Below are 26,064 nucleotides of genomic sequence, written 5' to 3' on the forward strand. Positions count from 1 at the left end.
CTGTACAATTCTGCTATGCAGAACCTCTGGAAATCTTTTCCATTTACAAGCCTATAAGAAAATAGAAAAGTTGTAATATATCCATTGTTTATTCTCAAATTACCTCTCGAGGTGCTTAGTCAACATATCAGAAATAAGTGAATCAAAGTCTCAAACTTATCTTTTTTTCTTTTTTTTTTCTTTAATATGGACAGAGAAAACAGGCCTTGGCCAGGGGTAGTATGAGTTGAGTCTGGCACATCCTCCTGGGCAGGAAGATAAACTGCAGCCTCTGCCAGCTGGGGCAGTGCCAGTGCCATGAATTAGCACAGCATGCTCCAGAAGCTTCTCTTTCTGAACAAGCATAACCCAGCATATTCCCAAGAGGGCAGAGGAGGTGAGTAAGCAAGTGGAGAAAGTACAGCAATTGTGAGCCACCCAGGCATTTTCCTGGAAAAGCATTCTCTCCAAGCCACTCCTGAAATCTCTTATTAAATTATTCTCTACTGAAAGCTATGAGGTCGTGCTTCAGTTGAACTTTTAGGGAGTTATGTAAAGGGGTTCTCTTCTTAACTTAGGAAAAGGAACTTATATGACAAACTAAACTCTGCTTGGAGGAGAAACTCTTCCTCTCCTTTTTCTTCCTCTGCTTTCATCTCTTGCTTAACTGCATACAACTTAATGCAGTTGTAGGCTGAAAAATGTGTCTCTACACGAGCAAGCAATAATGGGGACTAGAAAACAAGGTATTTACAGCTCTAATTTGAGTCAAAACAATTCTAGCTATTGAAGGCAGAAAAGTAAAGAAAAAGTCATAGGTATGCTCTACCAGGGTACAGCAGGTTGCCAATGCTCTGCAGAAAAATAAATCTAAGGTGGAAGAATGAAATAGAAATGAAGAAAACAAAATAAGGTGGAAAAGAGAAAGGGGGTGAAGCTAGACTGTGATACTAACAGGATAAGAATTGTCATACAGAGCCAGATCCAAGATTTTTATCTTTCTGATAGGCGTCTAACTGTGGTCAATAGTAGATATTGGAAGAGAATTCAAAAACACATATTAATACCTCTCCCAGACCAGCTCTCAGATCAAAAAATAGTCAGAAGAGAGGTGGGTTTTGAGCATTTTTGTCCTTTTTTGTCTCCAACTGATTTTTCTTCCATTACTTTCTTCAATCACTTTTGAAACACATGCAGACCCTTATATTCACAGCACTCTGTGTCAGGGAGTTCAATAGCTTCACCACAAGGACTGTTTTCTAGGTTTTTGGAATCCATCACCTGCTTGTTTCTTTCCTTCACGTTTGCATCTCTGCACCATTTGTGTGGGTAGATACTGTGAGTAATGGTGAACCTTTTACACTTGTTTACCTTCCTTACTAAAGATTGTAGGGACTTGCATCACATTTGCCCTCAGCCACCCTGTCTCCAGTCTGAAGACTCCTACCATACCTCATCATTCCTTGAGCAGAGACATTTCAGGCCCTGGCCACCCTCCTCTGAACCTTATCTCTTTCCACCATGCCTGGTTTGAGACGAAGAACCAGAATTGCTCTCAGTAATCAAAATTGCTCTGCATCATGGAGCTATAGGGGACCAGTAATTATATTTTCTGGTTTGTTCTCTACTTCTCACTAAATAATTTCTAGTATTCTATTTACATTATTTTCCCTGACATTTGAGCCAGTGTATTTGTACAACTGTTCTGCACCATGTCTGTTTCATTTCTGAATGACAATAGTCAGTTGAGATCCCCTTGTTTCTGTGTGAGGTTAAGATCTTTCCTTCTGTGTACTACTTCAATCCACAGGCTTTTAGAGACTCTACAATAAAATCTACTCATAAATGGAATTTTTTACTGTATTAATTTGTATATATGAGTCTCTTCATACTGCATTTACTCAAGGGTAGATATAATTATGGTATCTTTTATATCATTATCTGTTAGTAATAGAAAATGCCGGCAGAGATCTGGAAGAAAATTTTCTAGTGGAAATATATCTTATATTAGAAAAAGAGTACTTTAACTTGTATTGATTTTATCCATTTTCCCCAGAAAAGTAAATTATACGAGTAGAATATTTTTGTCCCATGTCAATTTTTATAACTCTGTCAGCACTGATGACAGAATGGAAATATTTGAGAATTAAATCAACCGTACTAAACCACACTGAGAAACTGGCATTTCTTACCACCATAAGATTGATCTTTACTATCAGACATATGGCCTGACAATGTAGGTGAAGATAATCTGATAACCTGGTTTTCATTTGGACATCACTGCGACAAAATAAGAATCTGTACCTTTCCAAAAGTGTGATCAAACTTGTTGTAGGTGGTATGAGATGCCATCACATTGCATAATTGTTTTCTGTTGAAAGTTCATCCAAGCAACTCACCCACCAAGGGAGCAGAAAGGATGGTAAATACTGTCCAGTGCTTAAAAGTAGAGACTGTTGTGCTTGTCCTTCTGAATTATATTGTGTAAATGAAATGTAATGTTGTTGTGATTTTCCTAATACTTCTATTCTGTATATTCACTGAGATCAGGATCTAGATGTTCTGGCAGAACCTATCTAGTGTTTTCATAGGAAATTTTCCCAAATCCTACTCCAGAAATATATTTTATTTTCATTCCTCATGTTTTCAACCAATTATGCTCTTTACTTGGTATGATTGCAGTTGTTTTTTCATAAGTTTCAAAGACCCAAAAAACCCATTAAATATTAATAATTTTAAAAGTAGCTTTTCATCATCCCAGTGATTTTCTTATTCAGCAATAATGTTCCATTTCCTGTTTTCTGATTGCCCTCAACTCATCACATCTATATATATCCTGTTCATTCAGTCCCAGGGGTCGAGTCTGGAGGACATGCACCTGCATGTGGGGAGTATCTTTCTGCATGCCAGATATGCTGGTTTAGATGTGTTGAGTCCTCCTTGGCATATCAGGAGAGGTGGAGATGACTGTCAGGAGAGGGGGAGCTGGAAAGGGGACAGCCTGTCTCCCCTTGGCCCAAGGACTGCACAAGAACCTCAGAGATAAGTATCTATGTACATGCAATGTACCAACCCATGCATATGTTTGTATATTTTGTAGGTGTGCTAGCTCATGTGTATGCACGCACATTTGTGTACATATTTATGCACAGTGTATATGTGTACATACTGTTTATATATAGATGTATGCATGCATGTATATGCTGGTATACCTATGGGCACGAAACCATCACGTAATTATCCTTCGGGAGGAATTTCCAGCCCGGAAACCCAGTCTTCCCACGGCTGTAGGGAAGCGTCCGCCGCTCCTCCCGCCGCCAAGGCGCTGCCGGGGCCGAGGCACAGCCCAGGAGCTCCCCCGACCTCCGAGCTGCTGCAGGAGGTGGGAGAGGGACCCCAAACGGAGCGTCGCTGCCCCTGAGGCTATTCTTGCTGGGTGTTCGCACAGACACAGGTGGCTCCGCGACACTCCCACACACAGCCATCACATGGCAAGGGTCCCTCCTCGGAGGGAGGGGAACGGAAGCAAGCCTTTCCCTCTTTTTCTTTGTTTGTAATTGAGAAAGACTTTAAGCGCAAAGTCTTAAGAGCCTCCTGAGGTGCTTCAAAGCAGAGGTAAATTCACCTCACTATAGAACAAAGAGGTAAATCAGATTTGCCCGGGACACGAGTAAAGAAAGGATCAGTGACCCGCGGGTCCCCGTGTTGAGGCACGTAAATAACCCCAGGGAATGAATTTCACCAGCCCAGAGACGGGGCTGCCTTTGTCTCTGCCCCTCCGGGCGGCAGCGGGCTCTTGCCGAAAGGGCGCAGCCGAGGGCGGCGAACAAAGGAAGAAAGCTCTGTCACCGCAGCCCTGCCCGGACAGGAGATGCCCGGCACCCCTGCCCGGCCGGAGCAGGCTCCCCTGAAGGGGACGCTAAATAATTGATCATCATCGATTGCCTGCGTGCGCTGGGAAGTGAAAGCGGGCGCGTCCCTTGCTTGCAGTCCGCTCCTTCCCCCATTTGCGCTGTAATCCTATTCCACCATGTGCACATAGACGAAGGGACGTAATTCAGCCTTCAGGCCTGGGCGGGGTTCTCGGCGTTTAATCTTTTCCTTTCTCTTCCCTTCGCTGCTTTCTTCCCTTCCCCCCACCCCGTCCCCCCCACCCCTTCCGTCTCCCAGGCCCAGTGAGGTCAGCTCATGAATATTGCTTCATTTTCCTGAGAGGCTCTGGCAGCGGCGGGTACCTCGTGTGCGGTGCCCGGCTCTCTGTGCATGCCTTTCTCCAGCCGGGCAGCGGACAAAGTGGTGGTGAGTAATGCAGATGCTTTAGATCCAAGCCTTTTTTTTTCCCTTCTACTTTTTTTTTTTTTCCCTTCTCCCCAAAAAGGAAATATTCTTAATGTAGATGTAACAAACCGGCCAGGTATGACGGGGGGGAGGGGGGGTGGGACACCTTCAAAAATCCCCTCTGCTCCTTTAAACCAGGACAAAAGGCAGAAGCACTCCAAAATCTTAAGCCGCGTTTGCGAATTCTCGGCTGGGCAGAGTAGGATGCCCGGTAGGACGAAAGGGCCAGGGGCAGGGGCATGCCCTGCCCTAAGTTCGGCGCACGGGAGAGTTCGCGCTGGCCCGTAGAGCCACCGGACTGCTCCCTTTTGTTGCTTCCATTTGTTTACCCCTTTTTCCGCCTGGACAGCTGTTCCCGACAGGAAAACCTGCGGAGACGCCGCGTCCCGGCGCCACGTGGGTTTGTCTCTGGGGAGAAGGTCGAGCTGCCGAGTTTTGTGAGGACAGAGATTTCGGACTTAATCTAAAACGGGGCTTTCATTGTGCCAGTTAAAAATGTATATAAATACATATATATAGATATAATCAGCCAACTTAACCCTAGGCGGTAGCAGATCTTGGATTTTGGGACATGCAGGGTAAGGGGTTGTGTTCTGGCAGGTCGCGGTTGGGTCCCATGTCTTAGTTGCAGTGAAAGTTCCCTAAAAGATTCAGGTATAGCATAGGGTTCCCGATGATTAATTTGAATTACATTTCTTATATTTCATACTTGTATAGCTCCAAACAATGGTGGGGTGGGAATTCTGTTTGTGGTGGCTAATAGAAATGCAAGGAAATCTTCTATAAAGTGTTGTCATACAAGTTTTATAGCTCTATATACCCATGTTTTGTTTTGTTGGTTTTTTTTTTTAACTAATTAATGCTTGGGAAGTGTCTGCTAAATTGGGTCATTTTGAGCATCAATTTCCAGAATATTGGTTTAAATCAGGTTATTAATGACAGTGCATTTGAGAGGAAATGATGTCCTCCTGACAGTGACAGCAGAGCAAACACAGCCTCATTGTCTAGTATGTTCGAGGGAGTAAACCAATTGTCAGGGCACGGTATAGTCTCGACATTGATTTTGCCCAGTTGTGCTTCTTTCTTAATTCCCTGTTCTAGCAGGGAATGGTTAAGCCATGTTCTAGGAGGGAATAGGCAGGCCATGTTAGGAATGCTGTCATTTCTGCTGTTGCCCGTGTTTTCTCCCTAAGGCGAGTTGAATAAAGGCTGTGTGAAAACAGTTTGTGGATCATAGCCATTATTTTCAGAATATACTGGGGACATTAGCAGCATGATATGGCTTTTAACAGCCCTTTTTCATAATCTGTTGTGGTCATGAAAACTCTGGCTGTGTCATTATAGGGGCAAATTGTCAAGTGAGCATCCTTCAGAGAATGCCACATAACATTTTGTTCTGGGTGACGATGTATTCCTTGCTTCCTCTCTTTTGAAAATCTGCTGGAGTGATTATGTCTGAGTCCTCTATAACCTAGTGATATGCATAACTGGGTAACAAACACGAATCGGTCTTAAGACCTGACAGCACCTCTGGGTAAAAAACTGGGGCAAATGTGTGTTTAGAAGCTGACTGCAAAACCCCTTTCCTTTATGACCCTCGATTCCTGAGTCACCTTGCCCCGGAAGAGTCGCTGTCAAAGCTGAAGGGAAATCTGTGGTTGCTCCCACGTGTGCAGCCCTTTGTACAGCAGTTTTCCCCCATTCGGCTGTGATAGACACTGGGACGAGGCCTTTTAGCCGGCAGACAGGTGCATTAGCAACGCAGGCTTGGTGGTGAGGACAAGGGAGAGGGAAGTTTATATGTAGGAGGAAATTCATGCCTGGTGTAGCGGTCCTGTGGGGGAAGGTTCAGCATCGGGGCTGGGGAAACGCCCCTAGGTGCCGGCGGAGTGGGAACAGGTCTCAGCCTCAGCCGAGCCCTTCGGGCCCTTCCATGAGCCGCTCCGGTTGGCTCTGGGCTGCGGCCTCGGCCGGATTCTCCCCGGCCGTTCCGTGGGACCGCTCCGCCCGCAGGTGGGCGCGGGTCAGGACTGGGGGCCGGCGGGGCGCCGCGACGGTGGGGAGCGGGCAGGCTGGCCGCCGCCGTGGCTGGAAAGCCCGTCTCCCCGTCCCGCCCGTTCCCGCCCCGACAGCTTCTCCGGTTCTCCTCCCCCAGCTCTCGGGGCGGCGGCGGCGGAGGAGGCGGAGGACACGGCCGGTGATGGACGCGTCCCCGAGATAGCCGCCGCCATGAGCCAGCCGCCTGCAGGGGGCGCCGCCGCCGAGCCGCGCCTGCATCCCGAGGGCAGCAGCGGCAGGAAGCAGCCGCGGGCATCCTCGCCGGCCCGGGCCCGCGACGCCGCCCCGCGCCCGCCGCCCAACGCCGCCAAAGCCGCGCCCAACGCCGCCAAAGCCGCCTCGGCGCGGCCGCCTCCCGGCCAGGCCCCCCGAGCCGCCCGCGGCCGCGCCGCCGAGAAGCCGGTGCGGGGAGCTGTCCAGCCCGGCGCCGGTGCTGAACCGCCGCCCGCCGCAGCCGCCGGGAGAGGAGGAGCCGCCGCCGCCGAGGAGCCGCTACCGCCGCCGGGCGCCGCCGAGGAGGCGCCCCCTGCAGGGGGCGGCGGGGGCGAGCGGGAGGGGGCGGCGGCGCCGCCGCCCAAGCAGTGGCGGGGGAAAGCGGGGCGGTCCCCGTTGAAGGGCGCGGGGGAGGCGGCCCCGGCGCCTCCATCTTCCTCGGGCGCGGGGAAGGGCCGCGGTGCGGCGGCGGGTGGCGGCGGGTACTGGAAGGAGGGATGCCTGCAAAGTGAGCTTATCCAGTTCCACCTCAGGAAAGGGCTGGCGGCGGCCGCCCAGATGCAGACGAAGGGCAGCAACCACAGCAGCAGCAGCGGTAGCGCTGTCTCCGCGGCCGCCGCCCCGGCCGAGCCTCCCCCGGCCGCCTCCGCCTCCTCACCCGCTGCCATGGCTGCGGCCGGGGCGGAGGGGCTGCGGCAGGGAGAGGCGGAAGGCGACAGCAGGAGCTGCGGCCCCGAAGTCGCCCTGAGCCCCCACCTGCAGGAGGAGATGCAGGAAGAGATGGAGAAACTGCGGGAGGAGAACGAGAGCCTCAAGGTGAGGGACCGGGGCGGTGGCGGGGGTGGGGGAGAACCAGGGCCGGGTGGGGACCGGGCTGCCTTCCGACGGGAAGACCTTCTCGGCCTCCCTCTGCGGCAGGAGCGCTGGAAGCAGCGTTAAGATGGCTCTGTTGTGGGGTGTGCGGGCAGTGCCGCTTCCCTGCTTCCTTGCGGTGCTGGATTGTATTTACCTGCCCTCCCTGCGGGGCGGAGCTCCATTTTGGCCGCCTTCCCCTATATGTGCTGACATTTGTGCTTTTGACCCACCTGTTGCATCCCTGTCCTCTTCTTGCCCCCGTGCCAGAACGAAATAGATGAGCTGAGGACAGAGATGGACGAGATGAGGGACAGTTTCTTTGAGGAGGATGCTTGTCAGCTTCAAGAAATGCGCCATGAACTGGAGCGAGCCAACAAGAACTGCCGGATCCTTCAGTACCGGCTGCGCAAGGCTGAGCGCAAGAGGCTCCGCTACGCCCAGACTGGCGAGATCGACAACGAGCTCATACGCAGCATGGAGCAGGACCTCAAGGTACAGACATGAGCAGGTGTCAAAGGGAAGGGAGTGTCTCAGATGGACAACCATGCTCTTGGTCCTCATGACTCAGGCGTTTCCATCCGTTCCACTGTGCACCCAGTGCAGCTCGTGGAATAGCAATGGCCAAACTCTTCTTGGTAATAGGAGCCCTTGCTGTATGTAGCCCTTGCTATCATTTTTTATAAAGGTGCAAGGAGTTACTCAAAAGCAAATTAGAAGCTAAAGATTTTGGGCTCTTAATGATGAGTGCAAAATATACCCTTCCACTGCAGAATTTAACCAACCTCACCAAACAGCCCTGTTGACTTTGAGGGGATTTTGTTACTCTTGAGTGAAAGATTTTAGGGGATAAGCAGATTGAATACTTGCTGTCACAACACTAAATACTTACTCTGTTTCCCTCAGTAAAAAATCTGCTGTCATATCCAATAAATCCAGGGTTTTTCACATCCACCTGAAACTGCAGACAAAACCCATCAAATTTCGGTGTGTCATCAACTGCATTTCATCCATAAGATCTGAATGAACCACAGCCTCTTGCTAAGGAAAATTTTCAGTCCTTGTTTAAAGATTGTCATTGGTAAAATACCCATCATCTCCATTCTAGATTGGTCCAATTACAGAGAAAAAACCTTTCTTGACACAGTTGGAAGTTTAATTTCTGCTTCCATTGACTAGATATTGAAGGACTCCTGCTGAATCAGGGCACCTAAACATTTTTCAATTGGCTGGTCTTCTAGTCAACTGACCTTTTCTCATGGAAGTGCAGACTTCTGTATAGGAAATGTGAGCTTGTTGGCCACACTTCTGCCCAGGACTCTAGTTACCCATGGCACATGGGCTCTGTGGGCTGCAGTTGAAAATGTGAATTTAATACATGATTATGAACAAGGTTATTTTTTAGCTTCTTTCTGATAAATATGATGGATGGATATGATGGATAAATATGTTATTCTCAGACCTGGTTTGGATCATCTTTTCTGAGAGTTTTCAAGCTTGTCATCACTATTATTAAAATTTCTATTTGATATTCCTTTTCTGTGCGTATTCAAAACCCACGTTTTCTGCTGTGGCTGTGACAGTTCTATAAATACAGCTGCCCATGTGGTTCTTGGCAAAACAGAGTCTTCCTGATCAGAAGCAAAATCACCCCCTTCTCAAGGGGATTTCTGTTTGAAGCAAGGGATGTTTTGCACGCTCAGAATGATGCTTAGGTGATCAGTTGAGACACACACATTTGCAGGCAGAATTTGAAGGTGGGTCTTCATGTCCCAAGTGAATTGTGATTATAGTTGGCTTCTTTGTTGTCTCAGTGTTGCTTTTATTAGCAAGTCATACACATGCAGACTGGGGAGGGAATTGTTGAGGGCACCTCTGCTGAGGTGCTTGTCTGCCAGTATTGGAGATAGAAGCTCAGGCCTTGGATTTAGCTGGACAAAGAGCTTGCTTTAATTAGCATTTCTCCCATGTGTTTCCCAGTGTGACTGACTCATTGGAAAGGAGCAGTGTTCTTGCAGAGTGTTCTCACTGTCATGAATGTATTCTGCTTTGGAGTAGGAATGAATGCCTAATGCCAAATTTCTGCGTAATAGAGTTCTGAGTGCTGGCTAACTGTGGTTTTATGTAGTGCTTTCTAGTCCTCTTCAGAAGAAATACTATCCAAATTGACATTGTTCATTTTGCAGTATATTAGGGAACTTGATCCTTCAGAGATACAGTCTTGCAGATAGCAGTATTAAAATGTATCTTGCATATGCCTGAATTAAAATGTATCTTGCTTAAGTGAGTCCCATATCCCATGTGGTCTAGAATGCTCTGTATTTTTTCCTGCATTAATACCTATTCCACCAATCTTTGTGTCAAAAAATTAGCTACCAGTAATTACATTATGATTTGGTTTTATTTACTGATCCAGACTGTATCTATAGACTATAGGTTCCACTAGGGTGCTGTTTTAGATATCCCCCATGATTTTCCATTTACTTTGGTTGGACAACCAGATGAGCACTTTAATACTAAGTGTAAGAAAAGGCATCAAGCTAAAGCCCTGTGGTGTGTTTCTCAGCACATTCTGCAGTCTCTTTGGACTATGGTTATAATTGAAATTCCCCTCCACTCACTCTTTCTGTTGGGCATTATGTGTCTTGAGTGCGTGTGCAGTGGGGGAGGTTATTGAACGATCTTGTGCTACACTGCAGTGTTGTATCTGTAATTCACACACACTGGGTTTCTTGTCAAGGGAGGCTGAGTCACTAGCTGCTGCTGATTTCTGATACATTGGATCTTTCTAGATGCTTGCTTCCTGTTAGAATTTTTTCTCTTGAGTTTTAGTATGTCAAAGAACTTCTAACATACTAACATGAAGATGGTTTGAGTGAAAGCCATGAAGGACAGCTCGCTGAACTCCCCTAGCTAATGCTAAATTGGATTAATTATGCTTTCCAGTGTTCTAAAAAAAGCAGGAAATTAGGCTTTTCAAGCTATGTGTCTGTGTGTCTAAATCACCATCAACACTGTGATTAGTGTATATTTAAATATTTTTGATGTGTGATTATAATTTCTGGTGGTTTCACAAAATATACTGCAAGTGACTTTCAGAGCAAGATTCTCATTACTTTTCCTGAGGAGGAGGAATTAGATCTTGTCATATGCCTTTTAACTCTATTCCTATTAAAATGCATTAAAAATGCCCCAAACAACCAAGAAACCTTAGTGTTCATTTCCATTGAAAATATCAGATATCATTTGTGTGAACACAACATCAGTAAAAATGTCGTTTGTTCGTATTTTGATCTTAAAATGAGCCAATGGTAGTAAATATTTTCATTAATTTTCCAAGGAGAGCGAAACTAGCAGAGTCAAAATAAACATGTGTCCATTTGGGGATAGAGGTAGATCCAGGTAGGGAAGGCCTGGAGAAGATGGGCCCTGTTTTTAGACACTGTTGCATGTCAAGTATTTGAAGGGTGTGTGTCTTCGGGCATTGAAAAGCATAAGCTAGCTGTGGTTGAGAGAAAAATAGATGATGCACTGTCTCCAGGAATGGTGAAGGTCCTGTTTAACTGTTGATGTGACAGAATCTAAGAAGGAGTTGGGAGTTCAATGTCTGATATGGTTTCCAGTGAAGTTCATAGGATAATGTATCATTTTTTGGAAGGAATTGGCTCAAATTTGGAATTATTTAGAATTCTGTCTGTGGGTGTCCTTGTCTACCTGTTTCCTTACATACCTCTTCCATCAAAACACTCAGAATTAACTTTTAAATGGTTGCTTAGGCACTAAGCACTGTAGCAGTAAATTTTTTTTAACCCTCCTTTTGATATACCATTTCATTTAGGTTGCAAAAGATGTATCGGTGAGACTTCATCACGAGTTAGAAAATGTGGAAGAAAAACGTACTATAACAGAAGATGAAAATGAAAAATTAAGACAGCAGCTTATAGAAGTTGAAATTGCCAAACAAGCACTACAGAATGAGCTGGAAAAAATGAAAGAGGTTAGTATTGCTGTTTACTTCTACACCAATTATTTGAATATCTTAGATTCTTGCTGATGAACTGTTTTTCTTCTACAACTTGGTTTGGGGCCAAACAATATGGCAGTCAAAAGTTGAAAGTTGCAAGGAGTGCTAAAGTACTGCTTGATGTTTGCAAAGCTGAGGAGAAATGAAAATATTTGGTGTTTTCTAGGCAAAACAGGAATCAAGTGGTGCCTTTTTTTCCCTCTCTCTACTAGGAGGGAAATGTGAATTAGTGGTAGCAAGAGTTCAGAGGCTTTGATACATTGTACCTACATAAATATTCATATAGGAGGTGTGCTCAAGTGTGCCAGAGGCATCTAACTTTACAGATTATATTTCCTGCAGGTTTTTATAAAGACCAGTAGTTCTTCCCTTGCTAACTACTGCTAGGGACTCACAGGCACACTGAGACTGGGGATCTAGCCACCTCCCCATCTCGTTCAGTCATGCTCTTTGGAGTACTGGGAAGTGAGAGACTCTACCTGGCTTTTCAATCTAAGCATAATTTTTCGTTGTATCTAATTAATCTTCAAAATTACTCTGGCTGCCATTATATAGATGCAAGATACTGGGCCATTAAGTAAGCAGAAAATTGCATTTCAGAAGTATTAGCCAGGCTGGAAGAGATAACAAAGCAGCAGTAAAAGGAAAAACTGTTGACTGACTTCTCAGAAGAGATTTTAAAAACAGCTCTCCTGTTTCCTCTTCAAGATTTAAAATTCAATGAAGGTCCCCAATTTTCACATTTAGGAATATACCCTGGTAGGAGCACCAGTGTCTTCTTTGATCTTGCATGAAGCAGAAGAGACATATTTAGTTGCCAAAAAGGGCAGAAAATTTTGAGTTGTATGATGTTAGGGCATTTTTAGGAACTGCAAATGAGCCTTTTAAGTGATGTAGTATTAAAAATATTAATTTTTTTTCTTTACAGGAGCTGAATTTCAAGCATGTTAGTAGAGGTTAAACAGGTGGTTTGTTCCACCTTCTGCTGCTTTCCCAGATAACTGCTGATTTTAAAAGGGCATGAAAAAAATCTGAGCTTTAGTCAGGTTTTCCCTCATCTCCCTGAAACTTCCCTCTTCTGTTTTCTCTTTGGTTACTGCCATTAAATAGAGCTTGGTTTCCTGGACTAGCCTCTTAATAAGAGCATGTAATTTCTGTAATTATCCTTATGCCTTGTCCTTAAGATTGGCTTTACTCCAAAGTTTTTGTTATTTTTGTCCATTCACACTCTACTTTCTTTTAGGTTCTCATCTCTGGTTCCTCCTTCTCTCTAATAGGTTATACTGCCGTAAAATCCTTTTGCCTCGCTTTTTTGAAGCATCTTCAGATTACAGTGATATTTGGGGGCAATTTAATAGTTTGTGTTCTTTGATATTAAGCCAGTTAATGGACTTCTTCTTCCCTGTCATCACTAGTCACTTTTTCCTTATCATGGTTCTTCCTTCTGGCCCGCTATGTGGAACTACGATTCTGCTGCTCCCACAACTGCTCTCCACTCCATTCTTTGGCTTAAGTGTTTAGTCCTTTCTGGTTTTGCTGTTGGTATCAATGAAAGGGTGCTGGAGGCTCCAGAAGAGATGGGTGTCATGTTTAGGGCCTCTGTTAGACAATAATGGTTTTCATGAAGCTGAAGCAGATGGATGTTTCCTAGTGGCACAGAATGGGGGCACCGAGCCAGAATGAAAACGTGAAGTAAGGCTTGACACCACAGTGGGGGTGGAGTGGACAAAGAGTCAGAAATACATCCTTATACTGAAGAAGGGAGCACTGCCTTATCTGTCATCATAATTGGCAGGATTTATGTATTTCAGATAGGCTGCTGAGTTGCTTTCAGCAGGTGAATGCTGATTTTCAGGCCAGGACTTTCAGTGTAGCATGGGGGAAGTTGTTGGAGGATAGGTGAGGAGGTGCAAGTCAGAGGAAAAACAAGTTTGAGGCAAAGCCAAATTATTATGTACTTTGCAAATATACCATGACTTGAGGCACCCATGGAAACATGCTTGTAAAGAAGAGTAAATCTTACAGAATTGAAATTTAGAATCTGTGAAGAAGCTATTCAAATGTTAATACAAAAAACCATGAAAACAACCAAAAGCAGTCTGCATTAGAATTTTTCCATGACAAATAATTTTTCTCCTTCTCTGGCAGTCGAAGGTTTCATGCATTTTAAATGTCATTGTCAGGTAGTCATAATGTTAATTTTCTGTTTGTGAGTTATTTTCCTCTAATTTCATGGATTTACAACCCTTTCTCATTTCAATACAGTCATTATAACCAATGGAATCTCCTGCTTAAGGGAGTTCCACTCAGCCTAAATTGAAATACAGGGAAAACCTTTTGTCTGGATTGTGATCTTTGCTTTATTGAGCTTAGAATTAATGGGAAAGTATCCCTCTAAAGACAAAGAAACATTTTGTTTCACAACATAGTAAAAATGCTTGGAGATGTAATAATTGATTTTTGTACTTTTGTCATCAGATGTACTGCAGAAACCCAAACCTTTCCATTCTTAAAATCTATTTATGTAGAATTGCCATGTGAAATTTCTGTTCTTTAATAATGAACAGTGTGAGATATCAGAGAATTAAAATATGACACAGTAGAAAATGTAAGAAAGAAAACATAATCTTTTGGTAGGTAGTCTCTAGGGCAGGATCAAAGCCAAAGTTCTCTCTTTGTGGATTCTATGTTGTTTCAAAAAGCATGGAGACTTGACTGAAAACATGTAGAAAGGATAAAAGCTAGCGATGTGTTGGTTTAGAGTCAAATCTGGAGCTCTCCAGTGAAAATTTCGGTAAATATAGACATGTGAATGTATTTGTCCATTTATATAAAGATGTAATTGCAGTTTGCCTTCTTGATTTGGAGCTTTTGGAAAAAACAAATTATGATAAATTCCACAACAAGTTTAAAATTGTTGTTGATGGCAGCAGAAGCTTGCAAGCATCTAGGATTTGGAAGGTGTTCCAACAATGCATAGATTTTCTATCAGTTACTTTTGCTTTCAGTCCCCCAAACTGCAGCTATTTGATAAAAAGTTATTCTTGCATATATCCACACAGACATACAAGATTTTTAATCTGTGTTGGTTTTATTTGTAGCAACTGCTGCGGATTTCTTCTTTAATATTGGTTGCTATCAACTGTAATCCTTTTTGGGAAGGCGAAAACAAAGTAGAGGAATTGTTTCCTAGCAGGAAAGAGAAGCCAACAGTAGCTAGACATAATTTTTCCGATATTAAAAAAATTAACATGTTAATAATAATGAACATGTTGTTCATTGATTAATTAATTAAACTTTCATTAGTTTGTTGCTAACAAGTAAAGCCTAGCTAATGCTTGTAGATATTTCTGTTATCTTGAGCTACAAATTAATTTGTTTCCTGTAGCTATGCAGCAAATGCCCAGTTAGCTGAGGTTTAGTGGTTTGTTGTGACACAAGTGAAATAAGGGGAAAATAGTTGTACTGGACCCTGGGCTTTATAAATCCTTGTTGCCATGCAGACATGCAATGGCAAGAAGCACTGTGTTTTTCGGGGACATGTGTTGTGGAAACCCAAGGCACTGGGAATATTTCTCTGTCTGCTCTGGGGTGCCCTGACCCCCAGGGGAGCACTGACTTTGACTCTCATTCATGGAGAAAGTTTCCTGGACTTCAAGACAGACTAGAATCCACAAAAGTGAGAAATAGATTATGGAGAGTAGTGTAGGTGAATCACTTTGTGAGAAATTTAGGTTTTGGGGTTTTTAGTGTGTTGTGGATAGAAGCAAGATGGAGGGCACAGGGTGTCATCCTGGGTTTCTTCTCCATGCTTCTTCTTCCTTCTTCTTCATGGGTTTGGGTTGCATTTTGTAACTGGGCAGAAAAGTCCACATTGTGGGCTCTTTGAGATCAGTTATTGGGTTAAAAGGGAAAATAATCCAGGTGTCAGCTCTTAATTGGATAGTTTAGTCTTAAAAGACCTTGTAACAAGAGATTGTTGGCCATTTTATGCCTTCTAATGAAAAGCTGCCATACTCACAGTAGTGAGACTGTTTTACTGATAAGAAATAATAAACACTTGAGTCCAAACATGAAATACTGTCTCAAGTGCCTTCAACCCAGACCCAGAGAAACTCTCAACTGGTACCACCCCAGTGTGTCTCTCTGGATGGGTATGGATTGCTCTGCTACTGCTCCAAGCTGGGCAGATGCAAGGCAGCTCAGTTCTTACAGCTGCTTTAGGCTGGTGTTGTCAAGCCACCATTTTCTTCTTCTGAGCACAGACTTTTAGTTCAGATACAGAACCTGTGACGTGAACCAGAGATGTCTTCTGTTCCTCCAGGTCAGACTGCAGGCAGAGGAGTCTATGCTTCCCTACATGGGTCTATGTTTGTCTTGTCAATCTGGTTCATACACTGCATGGAAATGGAAGAAGGCAATAGCATCTGGGGAGCTGGGCACTGAAGCTGGGAGGAAAAATCTGAATTCTGTTCCTTATTTTGACACTAACCCGCTGTGGGACCACAGGAACATAGTTATACTTTTCTGCTTACTCTTGCAACCTTTGCCTGCCCTGTTTAAGCACAGATTAGCTCTTTATAGACCTCTGAGTGTTCAGGCTGCTTAGACATCAGAAGGATAGCTGGAAATTTCATTAAAAAAGCTGCTGTAAAAAAACCCCAAACAACTCCAAATTTGACCCCCCCACCCTCACAAAAGAAAAAAAACAACAAAACCCCCAGAAACCAATCAACCACCCAACCAAACAAACAAAACCAAAAAACCAAAAACCAACAAACAAAAAAGCCAAAAAACCCCAAAACAACCAAAAAACACCGCAAACCAACAAACCCACAGTGTAAAAGATCTGATGAGATGCTATCCCAGTCTCCTTGATCGCCAGCTTGCCTTGCTTTTCTAGGATGAAAATCCAATATCTCTTCTTTCTCGTATCCCTTTCTTTCTTTAACCCCCTTCTCCTGCCATTTAACCACAACCACTTATTTCAAGTCTTTCTTCTCTAACTCACAAAGTCTCACATTTTCCAGATTCTTTCACTCAGTCTTGATCCTGTGTCTCTTTCTCTTCTCTCTTTCTCTTTTCTTTTTATTTTTTCTCTTTCACTTTCTCCTTTTCTTTCTTTTTCTCTTTTTCTTTTCCTTTTATGTCTTATAGTAATAGTTGTTGTGCTGTCTTCTGATTTCTAAGTCCCAGTCCTGTCCTTCTCTCCCACCATTCCTTCCTTCCCTGCATATTTCCAACTCTTGATGAGTGTTCAATCTCCTCTCTGGATTTCAAGAATTTTCTAGTTTATTTGCTCTTACTCTGCTTCAAATATATTATCCCCATTTCTTATCTACAATTTCTATCTGCTGTGAAATTTTTACTTTTTCCCTGGTTCCTCTGCCCCCTCATGCAAATCTGTCAGCTTCCTTGGTTTGTTCTGTTCCTTTCCTTGTTTCCAAGCCTTAGCTTGTCATTTTTGCATCTGGACTGAGAGCAGTGGAGGATCACTCTCTGTGCTAGGAAACAGCAACTCTATCACTGTGAGCACCTGAAGGAAGGTTTCTGGTTCTAATGCCTGGCCTCAGCTTTATCCAGACCCTCATGGAACAGCAATTGCAGGACTAGTTGGCTTTGCCTTCTGGCTCTGAAGTTGGAACATAATCTGTCAGCTGGAGAAAACGTGCAGATTGATAGCTGGCAGTGTGAGAGGGTGAGGTAATTTATAAATACTGAATTTTCAGCAATTCAAACTGGTAAGCTGCAATGAATAATGACCTGGTAATATATAAGAATGGAAAATTTCTCAAAGGTTATGTCATCCATTTGATGAGTTAGGAAAGTATGAGGTATACATTGTATATAAACACAAAAATGGTCTGGAACACAGACATATTGGGATATCTCAAGAGAACAGTTGCTAGAATAATTTACTATGAGCAAACAAGAATATTGTCATCTTAAAATGACCTGAATAATTTGCTTAAATTTCCCAAAATATTAACAGTGTTTGTAACTTATCCCAGGACAAATGCTTGGTGTGGAAAATCTGCAGCACTTAAAATGTAATGAGGTTGCAAGAAACTGGAAACAAGTCTCATAAAGAGTGCAGCAGCATTTCCAACAGGCAACGCAACCATATCCAACAGTAACATTAGATATTTGGAAGCTTTCAAAAACTTCCTTGCCTGGTACTCGTCTTGATCCCTTCTCTCAGGACCTTAAACTTCACCATCTCACAGTCAGTGCCACCAGTGCTACCACTGACCATCAAACCCCTGACCGGTGATTCCTTGTTTGCAAGAGGTCCATCAAAGTAATTGCTACAGCTGACTTATTCATCACCTGTGGCAAAAATTGTCTTCAATCCATTGCAGAAATCATGTGACTGCTAGTTGTCTGAAAAATGTCTCATCTATTTCCCCTTGTGCATCAGATGATCAGGAGGAGACACTTGAGAGGGGGCTCCTCTGTCCTCTGATTGTTGCCTGTGGCTCACAGCTGGCCCATCATCACCTGTCACAGGACAGCTCCAAACACAATTGAACTGCTCTTTTGTGTAGAGCCAAACCCTTCTTCCTCACCTTCAGAGTTTTCATCAATCCATTGCTGCACTCCAGGCATGTGAGCTGTCTTGACAGGTCTCTGTGATTCCAGTGAGGTCATAACTATGTGGATGTCCATGGATTTCTGGCTTCAGTTTGTTGCCTGTGCTGCATGCATATGAATCACTGGAGATTGATACTTGGCTGTTCTGGTTTGAAAGAGAAAGTTTAAGTCTCCCCCATCAAGCTGTCTCCCAGGCACATCATAATTGCACCTCATATTTTCATTTTTCTTCAGAGTTAGAGCCTGATTTCAAACAGCTGGTGATGGAGGGAGCAAGGTTGTAAGTGCAGTAAGTGGAACTCTTTGGAGAGTTACAGTAATTTACTTTCTCCTGGCACCAGATGGCAGCAGGGGAGGATTTAATAGGGCTCTCACAAGACCAGTTCCTTCCTGTGTCTTTTGGAATATCCAATACCAAGTCTGTCAGCAACACTTGTACCAATATTGCCTTTAAGCACAGGGTTTCTGTGATCTGGAATTTCGGTTTGTTGTCTCAAAAAAAGGCAACTTGTTTTGATGAAGAGAACAGGATAATTAGAAGACTTTTCAAAAAGAGATGAGAAAGAAATGTCTGCCTGGGTTGGTACAGGAAAAAGAGATAAAGCCCTCTATCTGCAAGCACAGCTCAGTGATTTCTAAGCACCACATCCCAGCAGATGTGTAAGCCCCAGTCAGACTTGCCTGTGTGGTATTCTCTTACCTTTGGTGTCTTGCCCAAGTATCTTGTTCCTTTAAAAACTGTACTCAGCAGGGATGCTATTCATAACCTGTGAGGGTATGATTCTGACATACTTGGTCAGAGCAGACTGTGATTTCACAGGGACTGGAATAAGCAGAGTTTTCTTCAGTTTTGTTCTTTGAATATGAGAAAAGCACCTTAATGGAGAAAGAAATTAATCTGTGTAACAGAATCTGTTGTAGTAATTCTCTGAAAATGTCGTGCCATAAGCAGGAAAAAAAAAGTGCATTTGAGAAGCAGCTGATGCTTAAACCTTAGTAAAATTAGATTTTAATTATCTATCAGCCATCAGCAATTCACATGAGCCATTTGCTTCAAGAGAGTTACTCAAAATTGAATATAAACAGCCTGATGGTCAATAATAATGTATTCCAAAACATAGGTAATAAATAGGGAATGATTTCAAAAGAATAAAGCTCCATAAATATCTTGCTGTGAAGAGATATCTTTTTGTGAGTAAAGATGCCTGGAAGGGATATTTTTCAGTCATTGAAGTTGGTGTGCTGCTTTGTAAATTTCTATTGAATGGTCTGAAAATTGACAAAGGTGAAGAAAAGAAGTGGCAAGATTGATGGCTGATTAGGAAGCAATAATGAAGGAGTGGCAGCTGTAGTAAAAAAGAGTATATCTGGAATAGGTTTAGAACAGAAACTAATTTAGCCATCCCAAAATAAAGACTGATCAGTTCTTTTGAATCTATAAACATAATGCTGCTACTCTGATTTCATGGGGACATGAAAGTTCTTTCCTTGTGTCAGAATCTTATTTTATTTTCCTTCATCTCTGTGGTAGATATCAGCAGCCTTAGATTTGCAAGCTCTCTTGTCAAAGGAGAGCTTTTATATACAGTTTCCAGGTGAAATTACAGTCTCTTTGCAGTAGGAGACTCTTACTTTCTGTATTCTAAAGAAAAAAAAAAAAGTAATGACCATCTTAAAAAAACCAAGAAAACCTAACTAGAATGGAAGCATAGAATAAAACCTGAGCTTCCAAACACACAGAAACAATGTTTTACAGAAAGGATATCAGTCCCAACATTCTGGTCTCAAGCACCTGAAACCCTTTTTTTTTTCCACTTGGATCATTCTTTTCAAAGATGTTTTTTGCCACAGAATTGCTTCCAGCAGTCAAAAACTATATATGTAAAGCAAATCAGGCTAAGGAAGGGCCCACACACTGAGCAAGCAGTTGCTAACGTGTCCCTTAGATGGTTTTGACCTGGGTCAGCTGCCACTGCTTCAGTGCTTGGGCATGATTTGGGGTCTAGCCTGGGTCAGAGCTTGTTACTGATTGACAATTTGGATGTGTTCCTGTGTGTTTGAAAGGAAGCTGTAGGGAAGTTCAGCTGTATTGTCATCACAGCTGAAAGGAGACCGAATTGTGAAGAGCCAGTTGGCATTGGGTCCTGAGAACAGTCTCTGACCATTTCATAACTAGTGCAAAAACCAGGCAAAGGTTCTCTGACTTGGTGTGGAGCCAGATGAGATGGCAAACGAGATGCAGAGCAGCAAGTCCAGTCTGTTGCTGCCATGTGATTTCCTACTGCTGGGAATTACTTGGCAAGGGGCAATCACTTGGCATGGCCAGTTGTCCGTGGAAGTAATGGACAGGGTGGGAACTGTGGATCAGGTGGTAGATGGTAACTGGTTATCACAGAAAATGGTTTGTGAGCATTAACTCACCATAGAGCAGGCAATAAAAGATGTATTTCTCTTAATACAGACTTTTAGAGCATGACTTCCTCAAGATATAAAGAAGAAAGAAAAGCTTTTTTATCTCTGCTGAGTAGGCAGCCTCACTACTGACTTCACTAAGGCTGCCAAAATACAATACCACACTAACAAATGGAGGAAAGTCTGGGAAATACAATATCAGAGGGCTCTTTCATGGTCCTCAGTCTCAGAAAAAAGTTTTTATTTTTGTACTTCCCAATTGCTGTACTCAAATGGACATTCAAGTGTCCCTTATGCAATTTAGACATAAGGCTACCAACTTGACTGCTCAATTGAAACAAGTTGCCAGGTCACTTAAAAGTGTAAAAATGGCCTCCCTTGTTTAGGTGATTCTTAAATAGCTCTATAATGTTACTTTTCACAGTATCAAAGACAGCATATAATCCACCCTGGTTGTTTTGTTGTTGTTTCACCTAAGTTTATTTTCTTGTTTCAGTTTTTTTTTATTGATACATTTTATGTTTCAAATTCCAGCTCACATTTTATTTTTGCTGTTTTTTTATCATTTTTGGCAGGTGGAATTTTTTTTTTTTCTTGTTTTTTTTTTTTTTTTTGTTTTTTTGGTTTTTTTTGTTTTTGCTATAAGACATTGTGTATGATTTCTTTTTATCTTAAAGAAAGAGATTGCATGATAGAGAGGGGAAATTCAATATCTTTGTACTGGTACAAAAACATGAATGGGAATATGGATGTAGGCTAGCATTCTCTAGATTTAGAGGAAATCCATATGACTTTGCAAAATTGCTTTCTGTTACTTGGAAGGCTTTATAGAGGCAGAACAGAGACATTTTCTAGATGTTGAACCAGAGGTCTAGATACATGTTTTTGTATGGAATCGATGTCCACCAAATGTCATTGTGTTACTGGAAGTCCCACCAAGGCTTTGATGAGTAATAGTTATACATGCTTTCTGTCTCTTGTACCACTGTATTTAGTCCTGCTTAAGTGCACCTGTCCCTTAAAAGAAACAGCTGAAATAACAGAGTATTTGCAATGTGCTGAGACAGGTCAAATATGAGCTTGTTTTAGATTGAAAACAAAAAGTTGCCATAGCTCTGTTATTGTTTAGTGTACGTGGTCATTGCTGGTTTCAGGGCTGTCTTTCTCATAGTATTAAACTGAGCTTTTCAGAAACCCCACATGAAAGAATTTTCTGTCTTTACATTCTCTGGATGTTCTAGCAAATCTACAATTTCAAAAACCTCCAGAGAAGTCTGCAGCCTGATAGATTTTTTCAGTTACTCTGCGCATGGAATTTCCCAGTGCATCCTTTAGATGCTCCTGACAGGAGTTTGGCAGAGCCTGACAGCTGTAGGTAGTTTGTCCTGGCTTTAGGAGAGTAAATAGGAAGTGGCACCATAGAGGTACGTGCTGCTCTGCATTTTGGCTGAACTCAGCTGTTGGTGTAAGGAAGGGAGCCTTGTCCTGTCACAGTACAGATGGCCGTTCTGGAACATGTCATGGGCCCTCAGGGTGTGACCTCAGTGCAGTTTCCAGTGTAAAAACAGGTGAAAGAAGTTGGCACAACCTCAAATGGAACATGGGCAGCAGAGATATGTACAATAAAGCTATCACAATAATTTCTAAATTTACTATTCAGTAGTAATTGTTCATCACTTTTTTCAGAATGATGGTTCTGAGAATTTAGGTGGCTGGCACAAATTACCCAGTAGGTTCAGAATCAGAAAAGCCTAGTGAAGCAAGCCTAGTTTCTTTGTGTGCTGCTCTGACTAGTATGCAGTACCTGAAGGAGAAGTGATACTGTTTGTTAACTAGTATCCTAATGGTACATAGTAGGATGCAAAAGAGGTAGTATGACACTCAAGCCTTCTGATGGGGTTTGGTCCTTCTCCTTTAAAATTATCTTCCCATGTCCTTCTCCCTGCCCTCACTTCCACTCAATCCCTCCAAAAATCAACCCAACTTAATGTTTTGCTGCCAGTTCTTTATAATGTCACTTGTGTTTGCCTGCAGCCCACTTTGAAGTGAAAGGTTATGAAGTCCAGATTATCAGTCAGGTTCAAGGTGATGAATCAGGTCTAAGGTTCAGCTGGAAAACCAGTGCACAGGTGTATCAACAAAGTCCATGACTGGTGACAGGAGCAACTGTGGTGAGCTGACAGACTCACTGCAGCTCACTCACTCACACAGCTCAAGCAGGACCTGAAGCAGGGGCTGAGCTGAAATGGGGCTCCTGAGCCTGGGGACAGGGTGTCTGGGGAGGCCCCAGATCTGTGTTTTTATGAAATCTCTGATAGGATGAAAAGAAGGAAGCAGACTCTTTTCAGTGGTGTTCAGTGGCAGGACCAGAACAAACTTTAGTGTGAAGGTGCTCAAACACTGAACTCATTGCCTATAGAGGAAGGACATTCCACCTCTGGAGAAATTCAAGACTGCACAGGGGCCCTGAGAAGCCTGCTTCAGCTGTCTGTGCTCTGAGCAGGGGGCACTGGACTAGATCTTCAGAGGCTGTGAGAGACTGGACTATTAAATGATTAATGACTCAAAACATTTGTCCATTTGTGGAGGCGCCAGGGTGCTTTGCTGAGGCCAGTTGTGGGGGCTGGTCATAACAGAGGTCTCTTTCACCCCCAACTGTTCTGATCTGTCCTTGTTAGTAACAAGCAGAATCTATTTCCCTATTTTGCAGTGGAGCATATGAGGGGTAGAAAAGGTCGCTTCTGGATCGGGAGAAAGGAAATGGTTTCCAGGTTACTTCTGCTAAACAGGAGAGCTCAGCGTCTGTCCAAGCAGACTGTTTTCCCAAGGCAAAACACAGCAACTGAGCAGGAGATCTGAGGCAGCTACATGCTACCAAGAAGGGCACGTTCCCTGTGGCACTGATATTGCACAGAGGTTTGTGCCTCTGCTTGTGTTCTGTGTCACAGAGCTGTGCACGTGTGTGTCTGTGTGCCCAGCGCTGAGCTCTCCATCAGGCACATTCCTCACGGGCAGGAAGAACAGAGTGCAACAAGGGAAGTTTTGTACACATTCAGGGGTGGGGAACACTGCCCAGCCAATGGCTTCTGTGTGCCATTGTTCAAGGCAGCCAGCTGATTCTTCATAAGCTGGCAGTGTGCTGGCTGTTCTTTACCTTTGAACTGCCCTGGAAGAATATGACACTTCAGAATGCCGTGTTCTCACCCTCTTCTTTTAGACCCTGTCATTTTTGGACCCTCTCATTCATACACATTTATAGCTATATGCTGTAATTTGTGTCACTTGACCCAGCTCTAGGTGTGCTGGGTTCTGGGATCTGCTCAGCAGCTCTTCTGAATCATGTGGAATCAATGCTAGCCCGGAACAAGAGCTCCAGGCTTTTGATGTTTTGGGTTGCTTGTTGGTTTTTTTTGGTTTTTTTTTTCAACTTACTTCAGTGTTCATAGTATCAAGAAATGCAACCTCCTGGCATTAGGGAGATTCAGATTTTGATAATGTTCCATAGCTAAGAGTTCCAAGTATTGCATTTCTTATTTTGAAGTAAAAGGGAATGGATTAACCTCTTAGATGTGCAGATGTGCTATTTTGAAGTGTTTGTTTCTTCTTAGAATTTTTGACATATGATGTGATTTCCCCCATTTCCCCCTCATTGCTAGAATTTACAACTGCATGTATCAAGATGTGTAGAATAAAACCTGCAGGTATCAAGTCTGTTTTGCTTTGCTTGATCCTGGTTGCATGATTGCTTTAATTGACTTTGGCTAGCTTAGCAATGAATCCAGGTTAGGATAACAGCAAAGCCCTTTGCTTAGGTCACAGATGAGTACTTGCACTTAGGTCTTTGCCATGCATCTGTTTCTGTCCATAGTGAGAGGACTCTACCTCCCTGCAAAGCATGACTGATGATGACATCCAGCTGCCCTGATTATCAGCAGTCTTTTAAATTACAGGCTGGTCTAAATTATTTTAAATGTACAGATGCTAGCAGTTTAAATCTTTGATTAAATGATTAATTAGAAGCGCCAGTAACAGTCCTCCAGAACAACTTTTGAAATGGAATATTGCCTTCCTGATACATATAAATACATGCAGAGGTTTATTTTTCTTGTGATGGGCCTCTAGGAGTATTGTTGCTCAGTTTCCAAATTTTGGTCAAGTTTCATGTGTTCAGAAATTATGAGAGCAGAACTGTCTTGTACAGTAAACCATTCTGGTCTTCTGAATACACAGGTCATAAATACCCCAGCTATTTTATTCAAGCTGGTGCCTACTCTTCAGAAAAGGGTGTTGGTCTGTGCTAAAATTAACAACTGAGAACAGTCTAGCACAGTCTTCATGAACTGTCCCAGGAACAGGTAAAAATTTGCACCTCCCTTCTCATCTGAAGTTGCTGAGAATTAGTTACCAGGCAGGAAACACTTTCTTTCTGCCCTGCTAAATTCAAGAGTCTGGCATCAATGTTTTGGTGTTTTTTTCTTTGTTTAAAATCTTCATGCTTAGGATTGATATCATTTACCCATGCCATGTGAAAACTCAGCATTTAACCTAGGTTAGGAATTTGACCTCTCTCAAAGGAGAAAGGTAGACACTACTGGTAAGTGAAATTTTCCTGAGGCTGGTTTGATTCTGTGGAAAAGCACACCCTTTCTAGTTACTGCACAGCGAGCCTCTGTTTTGAGATCTGCATCCCATATTAATAAACATTCTGGTCACAAAATTACACCTTGATATAATTTCAGCTGATTAATACCTATGACCCTGCAATTTTTTTTTTAGAGATGTGGCTTTTCAAGAGACCTTCTCTATTCTCTAGGCAGTTCTCCTGTTGTATTAGCATAGCTTTTATTCCTTGTATCTTCATATTTAGTCACATTAAAACTGATTTTATTAGGTTGCACAAAGGTTTGTATCAGTGACCTTCTTTTTCAATATTTAGTGTTTCTCCAACCTTTACCCTGCAGTCTTTATCCAATGTTACTTCATGGGTCTTCTTCCCAGTTAGTAAGAAAAAATGTTAATTAGAGTAGGACCTCAAATTGATTCTTGCATAAACCCATTAGGGCTGCTGTGGTATTAATTTGCAGGTGATTTGCTGGTTCAGTGACATTTATGATAAATGCTGAAGAGTCAAATATTTGTTCATGATAGCTAATTAAAAATACATTCCAGTGATCAAATATTTATAATAAGTGGAAGACTGTCAGGCCTCTTTTCAGAATGAGATTTTCACATTTCTAGCAAAGGGAACTTTTAAATAATAGTTTTAGATCAACCTCTGCCTTAAGGTTTTAAGTCAGTTTAAGAGTCACAGCCCATTCCCTTGCTGTGAGTAAGCATTTCCCATAGGAATCTGTGCAAGTTTCAGTTAGGGGGAAGAGTCATTATTTAGGAGGACAGGACATGGGGATCCACTGTAAGGTCTTATAAGCTTCTTGAAATTAGTGAAGCAGCTGGACACTCTGCTCTAGCCAAGGCTGCAGTGTCCTCCTTCCCCTCATCTCCATCCATTGTTGGAATACCAGGAAAAGTATTGGATGCAGGCTCAGGTTATGTCAAATCAGACATATCCAGTGTGAGAAAAGTAGGTGTGAGGC

The 26,064-nt window shown here is 43.0% G+C and overlaps 1 protein-coding gene across 1 annotated transcript in view; it reads left to right on the forward strand.

Annotated features, from left to right (window-relative positions):
* The first annotated feature begins 4,200 nt into the window (after positions 1-4,200).
* The window catches only part of SOGA3 (SOGA family member 3), a 38,386-nt gene continuing 16,522 nt past the window's right edge, over positions 4,201-26,064 (forward strand). Inside the window, exons 1-4 of the mRNA XM_050972849.1 lie at positions 4,201-4,278; positions 6,473-7,404; positions 7,711-7,935; positions 11,279-11,437. Coding sequence (XP_050828806.1) covers positions 6,547-7,404; positions 7,711-7,935; positions 11,279-11,437 — 1,242 coding nt within the window. The 5' untranslated portion in view covers positions 4,201-4,278; positions 6,473-6,546. The remainder of the gene's footprint in view (positions 4,279-6,472; positions 7,405-7,710; positions 7,936-11,278; positions 11,438-26,064) is intronic.

This window comes from Serinus canaria, chromosome 3, assembly GCF_022539315.1.
Source record: "Serinus canaria isolate serCan28SL12 chromosome 3, serCan2020, whole genome shotgun sequence".
Taxonomy (NCBI): Eukaryota; Metazoa; Chordata; class Aves; order Passeriformes; family Fringillidae; genus Serinus; species Serinus canaria.